The sequence below is a fragment of the Nerophis ophidion genome, linkage group LG07 (assembly GCF_033978795.1).
Source record: "Nerophis ophidion isolate RoL-2023_Sa linkage group LG07, RoL_Noph_v1.0, whole genome shotgun sequence".
Taxonomy (NCBI): domain Eukaryota; kingdom Metazoa; phylum Chordata; class Actinopteri; order Syngnathiformes; family Syngnathidae; genus Nerophis; species Nerophis ophidion.
This window is the reverse complement of record NC_084617.1, coordinates 34,395,004-34,409,379: the sequence shown is the minus strand read 5'-3', so window position 1 is coordinate 34,409,379 and position 14,376 is coordinate 34,395,004. Positions and strand designations below refer to the sequence as shown.

Here is a 14,376-nt window from a genome sequence, read left to right as displayed (position 1 = left end):
ATATGTATATTTACTTATACATATGTAGATGTATGTATATACAGGTATGTATACATATGTATGTATATGTACATACATATATGTTTATATATATGCGTGTGTGTGTAAATGTGTACATATATGCATACATATACATACATGTATGTATATATATTTATTTATGTATGGGCAGCACGGTGGGAGAGGGGTTAGTGCGTCTGCCTCACAATACGAATGTCCTGAGTAGTCTTGGGTTCAATCCAGGGCTCGGGATCTTTCTGTGTGGAGTTTACATGTTCTCCCCGTGAATAAGTGGGTTCCCTCCGGGTACTCCGGCTTCCTCCCACCTCCAAAGACATGCACCTGGGGATAGGTTGATTGGCAACACTAAATTGGCCCTAGGATGTGAATGTGAGTGTGAATGTTGTCTGTCTATGTGTGTTGGCCCTGTGATGAGGTGGCACCCGATTGTAGCTGAGATAGGCACCAGCGCCCCCCGTGACCCCAAAGGGAATAAGCGGTAGAAAATGGATGGATGGATATTTAATACATGTGTATATGTGTTTATATATACATATGTATATGCATATATATACATGTACTACAAATGTGTATATATATATAAATATATATACTTATATATTTATACTCATGTATATATATGTATATTTATATACATACATATAAATTTATATACATGTGTATATATGCATATATATATATATACACATGCAATACATATGTGTATGTATATACTTATATATATACACATATTCACATATATATGTAGATATACATATATGTATATATACATATAACATCTATATATACATATAGTATGTATATATATATATATATATATATATATATTACTACGTGCGTATATATATATATATATATGTGTGTGGATTTGTGTGTATATGTACATATACATATATATACATATACATATATACGCATATATATATATATATATGCGTGCGTGTGTGTGTGTGTGTGTGTGTATATATATATAGATATACATACACAAAACAAATTAAGTTTATTTGGAGTTCATCTCGTATTGTATTTTAATAATAATACGAACACAAACACACACGGATTATCAAGACTTTTTCCAGCAATGAGGTGACATGACACAAGTACAGCTGCCAAACAGGTAGTAAACGTTGTAATATAAAACAATGTTAATGTTACAAGAGGGACTTTGATTAAAAAGAATACATACGGAAATAAAGTTGTAATAGTAAGTACAATGTGAAATAAATCAATATAAAAATATCAGAAAACATTCGAAACAATTTTTCATCTTCATGATCAATTGTCTAAACCTTTATTCTAAATATTTATCTTGTCTTCAGTGATGCCCTCACACAGCCTTCAAAACAATCATTAACACATCATCTAGACACACAAATCACAACCAGACAAGAGTGACATAACGTGTGTGGTTGCTATGACAACACAACTGCTGCATGCAGGCAACACTGGGTGTCACGGGACTTTTTGCCACTAGAGGGCGGACTAGACTGACTTTCGTAATAGTCTGTGCTGTTCCAAAATATATATACTCGTATATATACATATATATGTATATATTTATATATACACTCATATATACTCATTTATATATATATATATATATATATATATATACTCGTATATATATGCACACTCATATATACTTATATATATGTATATATATACACTCACATATATTTATATATGAGTATATATATACTCTTATAAATTAATATATATGAGTATAAATATATGTACTCATATATATGAGTATATATACATACAAATACATACACACACCCATATATATACTATATATGTGCACATATATGTGTACATATATTTATATATATATATATGTGTGTATATCTATATATTTATATATACATGTTTATATGTATATATACGTATACATGTATGCATGTATATATACATATGTATGTATATATATGTATGTATTTATGTATATATATGTATGTAAATATATATATATATATATCCATCCATCCATCCATTTTCTACCGCTTATTCCCTTTTTGGGGTCGCGGGGGGCGCTGGCGCCTATCTCAGCTACAATCGGGCGGAAGGCGGGGTACACCCTGGACAAGTCGCCACCTCATCGCAGGGCCAACACAGATAGACAGACAACATTCACACTCACATTCACACACTAGGGCCAATTTAGTGTTGCCAATCAACCTATCCCCAGGTGCATGTCTTTGGAAGTGGGAGGAAGCCGGAGTACCCGGAGGGAACCCACGCATTCACGGGGAGAACATGCAAACTCCACACAGAAAGTTCCCGAGCCTGGATTTGAACCCAGGACTGCAGGAACTTCGTATTGTGAGGCAGACGCACTAACCCATACAAACCCCGTTTGCATATGAGTTGGGAAATTGAGTTAGATGTAAATATAAACGGAATACAATGATTTGCAAATCCTTTTCAACCAATATGCAATGGAATGCACTACAAAGACAAGATATTTGATGTTCAAACTCATAATTTTTTTATTTTTTTTACAAGTAATAATTAATTTAGAATTTCATGGCTGCAACACGTGCCAAAGTAGTTGGGAAAGGGCATGTTCACCACTGTGTTACATCACCTTTTCTTTCAACAACACTCAGTAAACGTTGGGGAACTGAGGAAACTAATTGTTAAAGCTTTGAAACTGGAATTCTTTCCCATTCTTGTTTTATGTAGAGCTTCAGTCGTTCAACAGTCCGGGGTCTCGCTGACGTATTTCACGCTTCATAATGCGCCACACATTTTCGATGGGAGACAGGTATGGACTGCAGGCGGGCCAGGAAAGTACCCGCACTCTTTTACTATGAAACCATGCTGTTGTAACACGCGGCTTGGCATTGTCTTGCTGAAATAAACAGGGGCGTCCAAGATAACGTTGCTGGGATGACAAAATATGTTGCTCCAAAACCTGTATGGACCATTAATGGTGCCTTCACAGATGTGCAAGTTACCCATGCCTTGTGCACTAATGTGCACTAAGGGGACGGCGTGGCGCAGTGGGAGAGTGGCCGTGCGCAACCCGAGGGTCACTGGTTCAAATCCCACCTGGAACCAACCTCGTCACGTCCGTTGTGTCCTGAGCAAGACACTTCACCCTTGCTCCTGATGGGTGCTGGTTGGCGCCTTGCATGGCAGCTCCCTCCATCAGTGTGTGAATGTGTGTGTGAATGGGTAAATGTGGAAGTAGTGTCAAAGCGCTTTGAGTACCTTGAAGGTAGAAAAGCGCTATACAAGTACAACCCATTTATCATTTATTAATGCACCCCCATACCATCACACATGCTGGCTTTTGAACTTTGCGCCTATAACAATCCAAATGGTTATTTTCCTCTTTGTTCTGGAGGACACCACGTCCACAGTTTCCAAATATAATTTGAAATGTGGACTCGTCAGACCACAGAACACTTTTCCACTTTGCATCAGTCCATCTTAGATGAGCTCGGGCCCAGCCAAGCCAGCAGCGTTCCTTGGTGTTGTTGACAAATGGATTTTGCTTTGCATAGTAGAGTTTAACTTGCACTTACAGATGTAGCGACCAACTGTAGTTATTGACAGTGGTTTTATGATGTGTTCCCGAGCCCATGTGGTGATATCCTTTACACACTGATGTCGGTTTTTGATGCAGTACCGCCTGAGGGATCCAAGGTCACGGGCATTGCCGCTTACGTTTAGTTATTTCTCTAGATTCTCTGAACCTTTTGATGGTTTTACGGACCGTAGCTGGTAAAATCCCTAAATTCCTTGCAATAGCTCATTGAGAAATGTTGTTCTAAAACTTTTCGTCAATTTGCTTACAAACTGGTGACTCTCGCCCAATCCTTCCTTGTGAATTACTTAGCATTTCATGGAAGCTGCTTTTATACCCAGTCATGGCACCCACCTGTTCTCAATTGGCCTGCACACCTGTGGGATGTTCCAAATAAGTGTTTGATGAGCATTTCTCAACTTTATCAGTATTTATTGCCACCTTTCCAAACTTCTTTGTCACGTGTTGCTGGCATTAAATTTCAAAGTTAATTATTTGCAAAAAATCAAATGTTTATCAGTTTGAACATCAAATATGTTGTCTCTGTAGCATATTCAACTTGAAAATGATTTGCAAATCAGTTTATTCCGTTTATTTTTACATCTAACACAATTTCCCAACTCATATGGAAACGGGGTTTGTATATATATGCATATATATATATATATATATATATATATATATATATATATATATATATATTATACATGTGTGTACATTCATATATATACATATATTATACACACACACCAGTGGCCATGTGTATGTCTGTTTTTCATGTACTCAAACTGGACCTTCATCACATGCTGGGCCAGGTAGAGCACGGCCCCTCGCAGGTTGTTCATTATAACTGATACTACAAATAAAATATCACACATCCACTACATTGTTGTGTGGAACAATCAACCAGTGAGTGGCTGACAGCCACCACCTTTCACAACAGGAATGACTAAGGACTACATGAGACACAGAGAGGGAGGACTGGTGTGAGGAGGTCCTGAGAGGTTGCTGATGAAAGTAAGAAAGGAGTAAAGAAGGTGAAGTCAGTTAGTCGTCAGCCACGATGGAGAGAGCTCGCAGTTCGTTGAGTTTGACCTCGGTCTCCCTCTGTCTCTGCTCGTCTGTCAGACCTTCCTGGTCGATCTGCTCCGTCAGCTCGCTGAACACTTTGTACATTTCTGTGAAGTACACCACCTGCAGGACATGTCATGTGATCAGACTTCCACTGATACTGGAGTATCAGCTAATATCTTATACATCCCATACAGAGTGCATCCAAAAATTAGTCACAGTTTCACTTTCTCCACGTGTTGCATGCTTACTAAAACATGAATAGATTAATCTTTCTACTCAAAATTATACCCACAATACCCACAATGACAATGTGGAAATAAAAAGAACAAAGCACATGAATGTTCTCAGTCTTTGTCATCTAAAGTCATCTCAGGTGCATCCTACAGCCGATGTGGAGTCCACCTGGGGTCAGTTCAGTTGGTTGGACATGATTTTGAAAGGCACATACCTGTCTGTATATAACAGTGGTCCCCAACCACCGGGCCCAAGAAGAATTTTTTATAATTATAATTATTTTATTGTTTTTATTTTATTAAATCAACATAAAAACACAAGATACACTTACAATTAGTGCACTTACCCAAAAAACCCTCCCTTTTTCATGACAAAAAATAAAATAATGAATCCCATCCCCCCTGGCCCCCCACGCTGGGCCGTGGGTCAAATTATCAAGCGTTGACCGGTCCGCAGCTACAAAAAGGTTGGAGACCACTGTATATAAGGTCCACACACATGTCTGTATATAAGGCCCACACACATGTCTGTATATAAGGTCCACACACGTGTCTGTATATAAGGTCCACACACCTGTCTGTATATAAGGTCCACACACCTGTCTGTATATAAGGTCCACACACCTGTCTGTATATAAGGTCCACACACGTCTGTATATAAGGTCCACACACCTGTCTGTATATAAGGTCCACACACCTGTCTGTACATAAGGTCCACACACCTGTCTGTACATAACGTCCACACACCTGTCTGTATATAAGGTCCATACACCTGTATGTATATAAGGTCCACACACCGGTCTGTATATAAGGTCCACACACCTGTCTGTATATAAGGTCCACTTACCTGTCTGTATATAAGGCTCACACACGTCTGTACATAACGTCCACACACCTGTCTGTATATAAGGTCCACACAGGTGTGTGTAAATAAGGTCCACACACCTGTCTGTATATAAAAAGGTCCACACACCTGTCTGTATATAAGGTCCACACACACCTGTCTGTATATAAGGTCCACACACACCTGTCTGTATATAAGGTCCACACACCTGTCTGTATATAAGGCCCACACACCTGTCTGTATATAAGGCCCACACACCTGTCTGCATATAAGGCCCACACACCTGTCTGCATATAACGCCCACACACCTGTCTGTATATAAGGCCCACACACCTGTCTATATATAAGGTCCACACACCTGTCTGTATATAAGGTCCACACACCTGTCTGTATATAAGGTCCACACACCTGTCTGTATATAACGTCCACACACCTGTCTGTATATAAGGTCCACACACCTGTATGTATATAAGGTCCACACACCTGTCTGTATATAACGTCCACACACCTGTCTGTATATAAGGTCCACACACCTGTCTGTATATAAGGCTCACACACGTCTGTACATAACGTCCACACACCTGTCTGTATATAAGGCCCACACACATGTCTGTACATAAGGTCCACACACCTGTCTGTACATAACGTCCACACACCTGTCTGTACATAACGTCCACACACCTGTCTGTATATAAGGTCCACACACCTGTCTGTATATAAGGTCCACACACCTGTCTGTATATAAGGTCCACACACCTGTCTGTATATAAGGTCCACACACCTGTCTGTATATAAGGCCCACACACCTGTCTGTATATAAGGCCCACACACCTGTCTGTATATAAGGCCCACACACCTGTCTGCATATAAGGCCCACACACCTGTCTGTACATACGGCCCACAGACCTGTCTGTATATAAGGCCCACACACCTGTCTGTATATAAGGTCCAAACACCTGTCTGTATATAAGGCCCACACACCTGTCTGCATATAAGGCCCACACACCTGTCTGTATATAAGGCCCACAGACCTGTCTGTATATAAGGCCCACACACCTGTCTGTATATAAGGTCCACACACCTGTCTGTATATAAGGTCCACACACCTGTCTGTATATAAGGTCCACACACCTGTCTGTATATAAAGTCCACACACCTGTCTGTATATAAGGTCCACACACCTGTCTGTATATAAGGTCCACACACATGTCTGTATATAAGGTCCACACACATGTCTGTACATAAGGTCCACACACCTGTCTGTATATAAGGCCCACACACCTGTCTGTATATAAGGTCCACACCTGTCTGTATATAAGGCCCACACACCTGTCTGTATATAAGGCCCACACACCTGTCTGTACATAAGGCCCACACTCCTGTCTGTATATAAGGTCCACACACCTGTCTGTATATAAGGTCCACACACCTGTCTGTATATAAGGTCCACACCTAAACAGTGCATGCAGAGAACATACAACGCATGAAGTCCAAGGAACAGTCTGTAGACCTCTAAAACTAAATTGTCTCCATTTTACCGAATCACACCTGCTGCCTTGAAGGTCTTAGTGATCAGAGTGGTCTCCATCATCTGTACATGGAAGAAGTTTTGAACCACCAGGACTCTTACTACAGCTGAGCGATCGGGGGAGAAGGAGGTGACCAAGACCATGGTCACTTTGTCAGAACTACAGCATTCCTCTGTGGAGAGGAGAACTTTCCAGAAGGTCAACCATTTCTTAGTCAAAGTTGGCACCTGAAAGACTCTCAAACCACAAAAAACTAAAGGATCTTGTCTGAAGAGACAAAGGTTGAAGTCTTTGGTCATGTTTGGAGGAACACAGGCACAGGCCAATAGCATCCCTACAGTGCAGCATCGTGGTGTGGGGATGTTTGATGTTAACCTGGATGCTCTCTGCAATTGTTTTGAGCACCTGGTCATGCCGCCAGCGATACCGGCCTTCCCCCAAGGCTTTTAGGCAGCAGCTCAAGATGTGCTCAAGAGTTTTCTTTCTCTTGCACAGGGCACATCGTGGTGTATTGGCCAAACACCAGGTGTGCAGGTTGGATGGGTTTGGGAGGACGTCATAGACTGCCTGAACCAGGGACTTGATGCGGTGTGGCTCTGGCCATCAGAGGTCCGGCCAAGTGATCTTCCTCTCCACAGCTTGTTCCCATCTATTCCAGGCACCCTGACGTGACATTCCCATCGCTTTGGTGGACTTTTCCTCATCCACCGCTGCCCTCACCTCGCCTTGAACTAGCTGCCTCCGCTTCTTCGCCCAAGCCTTGTCAAACCGGGGGTCTTGAAAGGTTCCTAGCACAGCCCTTCCTCTGGCAGCTGCTCCCTGCAGAACACCATGACACAGCCGTGACTCTGCCTGGTCTACTGCTGCCTCTGCCCTGCATTTCCTTCCAGATACTTTAAGTTAAAGCTAAAGTACCAATGATTGTCACACACACTTGGTGTGGTGAAATTAACCACTGCATTTGACCCATCACCCTTGATCACCCCCTGGGAGGTGAGGGGAGCCGTGAGCAGCAGCGGTGGATGCACCCGGGAATCATTTTTGGTGATTTAACCCCCAATTCCATCCCTTTATGCTGAGTACCAAGCAGGGAGGTAATGGCTTCCATTTTTATAGTCTTTGGTATGACTTGGCTGTCCAGGGTCAGGACCCAGGGTGGACCACTCTTCTGGGCATCGGTTGGGGACGTCTCTGCGCTGCTGACCTGTCTCCGCTCGGGATGGTCTCCTGCTGGCCCCACTATAGGCTGGACTCTCACAATATTATGCTAGATTCACTATGGACTAGACTCTCACACTATTATGTTAGATTCACTATGGACTGGACTCTCACTATTATGTTAGATCCAGTATGGACTGGACTCTTACAATCTTATGCGAGATTCACTATCGACTAGACTCTCACTATATTATGTTCGATCCACTATGGACTGGACTCTCACACTATTATACTAGATCCACTATGGACTGGACTCTCACACTATTATGTTAGATCCACTATGGACTAGACTCTCACTATTATGCTTGATCCACTACGGACTGGACTCTCAAAATATTATGCTAGATCCACTCGACGTCCATTGCACAGGTCGCCCGGGGGTTGTGGGATCTGAGCCGAGGATGTCGCTGTGGCTTGTGCAGCCCTTTGAGACACTCATGATTTAGGGCTATATAAGTAAACATTCATTGATTAAGTGATTGATTTGAACCCACAACCTACCAATGTCAGGGTCCCTAGACTCACGGAGCTGCAACACCTCTCTGGCTTGCAAGACCTTGAACTCCTCTTCCATGGATTTTAGAGGGAGCTGCAACTTCCAGGTGTTTCTGTAAAGGGCGATGCTGCCTAAGCTACTATGGAGTCCCAGCCATCTCCTTAGGTAGTGGCTGACTCTCCTTTCCAGTCCCGAGATGGTGGTGATTGAGGACTTGTATAGGAGCAAGGGCCACAGTATCCTTGGTAGAATCCCATGTTGGTATACCTTTGCCTTACATTTTCCAGGGAGCCCAGTTTGGTCAACATTATTCAGCCAACTCTTCAACTCCTCATTATATTAGAGATTAAAAATATAAAGTCTTGGATATACTATACGTACAGTGTGCACATCAAATATGTAAATATTACATGTTATTATGAATATTACTAGATGACATATACTTACATCATTTATATATTACATGTTATTATGAATGTTACTACAATATATTTACTTTACATATTATGAATGTTACTACAGTATATATACTTACATCATGTATATATTACATGTTATTATGAGTTTTACTACATTATATATACTTACATCATTTATATATTACATGAATGAGTGTTACTATATTAGCTATATACTTATATCATGTATATATTAAATGTTATTATGAATGTTACTACATTACAAATATACTTACAGTGTGCATATAAAATATGTAAATGTTTTTTATTATTAATATTTCTACATGACATACTTACATGGTACATATAAAAGGATGATGGAGGTTTTTTAGAGTGTTTTATAGGTGGACTAGAGCGACTCATTGGCTAGAGTTTTTTTAACGATAAATTAAATTTGTGAATATTTAAAAAAAATAAAAGTGCCGTTTCATTTAAAGCGCTGTTCAATTTTTTATTTTTTTTTATTTTGGCGACACCCAGTGGTCACAGTAATTCATTAAATTAAGCTCATGACAGTAAGCGAAATGTGGACACGTTTGTTACTGGATACTTTCAAATACACGTCTGTCTTGGATACTTTTTATGTGTAAGTAATATACAGCTATGATTATCAAGTCTGAATCGATGATAAATCGTTACAAATAAGAAACGCAATTACTCTGAAAATGGATCCTTTTTTACATCCAACTTGTTTATATTGCCTGTTTTGCACTGCAACATTCTTCATTTAAAAACATTAATTAAGTATGTATTGCTTAAGTGCTATTATGTGCTTAGCTGTTGTGTAGCTGCTAGCTCCTATTAGCCTGTAGCCTAGCATGTTCACCTTTTGTAAATGAGTCAAACAGAAGAAGAGCTTGGAGGACATGTAGATGTTCACTGGCTGTGCACACGCTGTGATACTTATTATTCCAAGTTCTCTTCCTGTATCAATATCGGATCGGGACACAACAACTTCCTGCCATCAGGTGACTTGTGACTCTGCCCCCAAATCCCAACAAGACACTGAGTATTTGTCGAAAGACAGGCTTATTGCTATAAGTCAGGCTCCCAGGGGCCCCTCCGAAGAGCAGAGCCATCTGAGGGAGAAGTACTGCCTCTTGAAACATGACCACACGTGTGCTTCCATGTGGGAGACACGCCTCTTGTCTTGGTAGGAAAACACAATTCACCCAAATACTGTAAGCACCACCTTCTCAAAATGACAGCTAGATATACTTTGGAGTAGTCAGTGTACAGCTTGCATGGACGCAGCGTCCACAGACAGTGCTGAGATGCGGTTTAGTGAGGAAAATGTGAATTCCAACAAGTGCTGCGTGACAAACATGTATGACGTGTGACATCTTTTCCCAAAGAAAGACACTCAACAAGGGAATATTTGTGTGCTTCACTTCTTTTTACACTTGTGCAACCTGTTTTTCCATTTGGCACCTTTGAACTTTTTAAATTATACAAACACAACATACAATTTATCCATTCATCATGTTTACATAAGCACCTTTTGGGAAAATACTTTTTTGTTTGGTTTTAATGTCCTGTATAGCATACAATTGCATTTGTGTCCAAATATTGGTGACTTTTTCTACATGAATTTGTATCATGCAAGTGAGTTACTACCTGTGATGAATACAAACTCAAATCTGCTTAATCAGCTAAAAAAAGTCTGAAATATTATTTTATCAGCTAAATATATTAATATATATACACATTTATTTTATTCAATACATATTACAAATAGATTGTGTGTGTGTGTATATATATATATATATATATATATATATATATATATATATATATATATATATATATATATATTACATATAATAGGTATTATACTGTATAATATACATCATCTTTAATTTAGGCAGTACAAATGTATGTTGCAATATTTCATTCAATATAGGTTATTGAAAATTAAGTTTATTGACATTGTACAAACCCCGTTTCCATATGAGTTGGGAAATTGTGTTAGATGTAAATATAAACGGAATACAATGATTTGCAAATATTTTACAACCCATATTCAGTTGAATATGCTACAAAGACAACATATTTTATGTTCAAACTGATAAACATTTTTTGTTTTGTAAATAATCATTAACTTTAGAATTTGATGCCAGCAACACATGACAAAGAAGTTGGGATAGGTGGCATTAAATACTGATAAAGTTGAGGAATGCTCATCAAACACTTATTTGGAACATCCCACAAGTGTGCAGGCTAACTGAGAAAAGGTGGGTGCCATGATCGGGTATAAAAACAGCTTCCATGAAATGCTAAGTAATTCACAAACAAGGATGGGGCGAGGGTCACCACTCTGTAAGCAAATTGTCGAACAGTTTTAGAACAACATTTCTCAACGAGCTATTGCAAGGAATTTAGGGATTTTACCATCTACGGTCTGTAAAATCATCAAAAGGTTCAGAGAATCTGGAGAAATCACTGCACATAAGCGATGATATTACGGAACTTTGACCCCTCAGGCGGTACTGCATCAAAAACCGACATCAGTGTGTAAAGGATATCAGCACATGGGTTCAGGAACACTTCAGAAAACCACCGTTAGTTACTACAGTTGGTCGCTACATCTGGAAGTGCAAGTTAAACTCTACTCTGCAAAGCAAAGCCCGTTCATCAATAATACCCAGAAACGCCGCCGGCTTCTCTGGGCCCGAGCTCATCTAAAATGGACTGATGCAAAGTGGAAAAGTGTTCTGTGGTCTTACAAGTCCACATTTCTAATTATATTTGGAAACTGTGAAAAGGTGATGTAACACAGTGGTGAACATGCCCTTTCCCAATTACTTTGGCACGTGTTACAAAACAAAATAAAGTTTATGAGTTGAACATGAAATATCTTGTCTTTTTAGTGCATTCCATTGAATATGGGTTGAAAAGGATTTGCAAATCATTGTATTCTGTTTATATTTACATCTAACAATTTCCCAACTCATATGGAAACGGGGTTTGTATATATAAATCAAATACATATATATACACACATATTATACTGTATATACATTTATATGTGTAATATTAAACAGAATATGAATCCTAATATGAGAGCACCTACAGTACAAATGTATACATGTTTATATTTATTAGAATATTAATTGGTTACAATATTTTCTTATTATTTAAAACCATTTAATAAACAATGATTTAAGTATTTAACAGTAGTTAATAGACCTTTAATTTATTACAATATTTCCTTCTAATTCAAAACCATTTAATTAAAAGTAACTTAAAATTTAAAAAAAGTTTTTTTTAGTTGTTTTTAGTACATAAGAAAAACTACAATACAAATATACACACGTTTATATTTAATAGATCATTCATGTAATACAATATTTCCTTGTAATTTAACACCATTGAAGTACAAGTAATTTAAATTACACAAATAGTTTTTTGTTGTTGTTTTTATATAATAATTCAAAACATACATTAAATAAGAAAAATATACACGTGTTTATATTTTCCTAGTTTAGGAGTACAGATATTTAATAATTAATATCATTCGTATGAAGCAGTAATTCAATTATAAGATATTATTTAGGGTTTTGTTCCATTTCATTTTAAAAGAGGCCGGCTCCTGCTATGAAATAATTATTATTCCTGGTAATAAAGCACCAATAAATAAAGATACAGCATTGCAGTTGCAGGAAAGCAACACAAGGAATAGGGCTCATGTTGCAGAAGAAAGCACAACAATGTGCACAAGTGGCTGCACGTCCTCAAAGAGTCGCAGGACGGCAGTGGAGGCAGCGAAGCTGCAGACAAAGACATCCTTTGTGCTGCTGGGAGTGTAGGAGGTGTGTTCCAGCCCATTGATAGGAACCCAGGGTGAATTACATGACCTCCCCACTGACCGCCTCACTCCCACTAAAGCATAGATTTTTGTGTTCCGCATCCCAAAAACAAATTGAGGCTATTGAATTATGAAGAATCAATTGGTGACAAAAGGTCCTGCCAGTTCAAAGCACGTGCTGATGGTCATTGGGCCCCACATAATCAAGTTTACCAATCAGGAGTGTGCCAAGGAAGGAAATGACAGCAGCTGCCTTGAGAGAAGACTTAATGGAGTTCCAGGCTGCAGACTGCTGGACTCAGGGGGCGGGACAACACCTACTCACCTGCGCTCGGATTAGGGCTTCAAAGCTGGGCTGGAAGTAGTCGATGCGGCTGTGGTAGAACTTGGGCATCTCGTCCAGCAGCTGCTTGTTCTTGGCCTCAAAGTCCTCCCTGACTGGTCGCAGCTCTTCTCGGGCCTGCAGAGCAGAGAAAGCAACATCAAAGGTCGCCCAACTTCACATCTGATCTGTCCATATCACATCTTTGATGCTTTTTATGCTCATCCAAAGGCTGATTTTGATGGCAAAAACGCTAAATATGACAATATTTTTACCCAGTGGAACATTTGAGTCATTCCAGACTTGATTAGTAGGGCTGGCAAAACAAAACGTCTGTTTAAAAAAAAAAAGTATATACCGTATTTTTCGGATTATAAGTGGCATTTTTTTTTCATAGTTTGGCCGGGGTTGCGATATATACTCCGGAGCGACTTATGTGTGAAATTATTAACGCATTACCACAAAATATTAAATAATATTATTTACTTTATTTCATTCCCGGAAGAGACGAAGAAAATGTCAGCAATCGTCACACACACGTCAACCAATAAGAATCCGGCGGGGGAAGGTCATGGCAGAAGTGCATTGTGGGTCATGGGATGCTAACTGCTATATGCTACTTCCGTAGCTATTAAATTGGATCATTTCGACGTTGGCGGTAACTTATAAAAACTGAGAAGGGCTGAAAAAAAATGGCACCAAAAAGGAAATCATGTACTGCAGATTACGAGCTGGAAGTAGTGAAATATGCAGCAAAAAACGACAAGAGGAAGCGGCGCATACCTTTGGAGTTGGCAGAGTTGTTTAGAAGCGACATCGAGGAAGAAGATTTCATGGG

General features: G+C 39.3%; 1 protein-coding gene across 1 annotated transcript in view; it reads right to left on the bottom strand.

The window, feature by feature from the left end:
- Positions 1-1,002: 1,002 nt before the first annotated feature.
- bin3 (bridging integrator 3) overlaps positions 1,003-14,376 on the bottom strand; it is a 165,574-nt gene continuing 152,200 nt past the window's right edge. Inside the window, exons 8-9 of the mRNA XM_061906066.1 lie at positions 13,542-13,676; positions 1,003-4,750 (exon numbers count right to left, since the gene is read on the bottom strand). Of these exons, the coding sequence (XP_061762050.1) occupies positions 4,604-4,750; positions 13,542-13,676 (282 nt within the window). The 3' untranslated portion in view covers positions 1,003-4,603. The remainder of the gene's footprint in view (positions 4,751-13,541; positions 13,677-14,376) is intronic.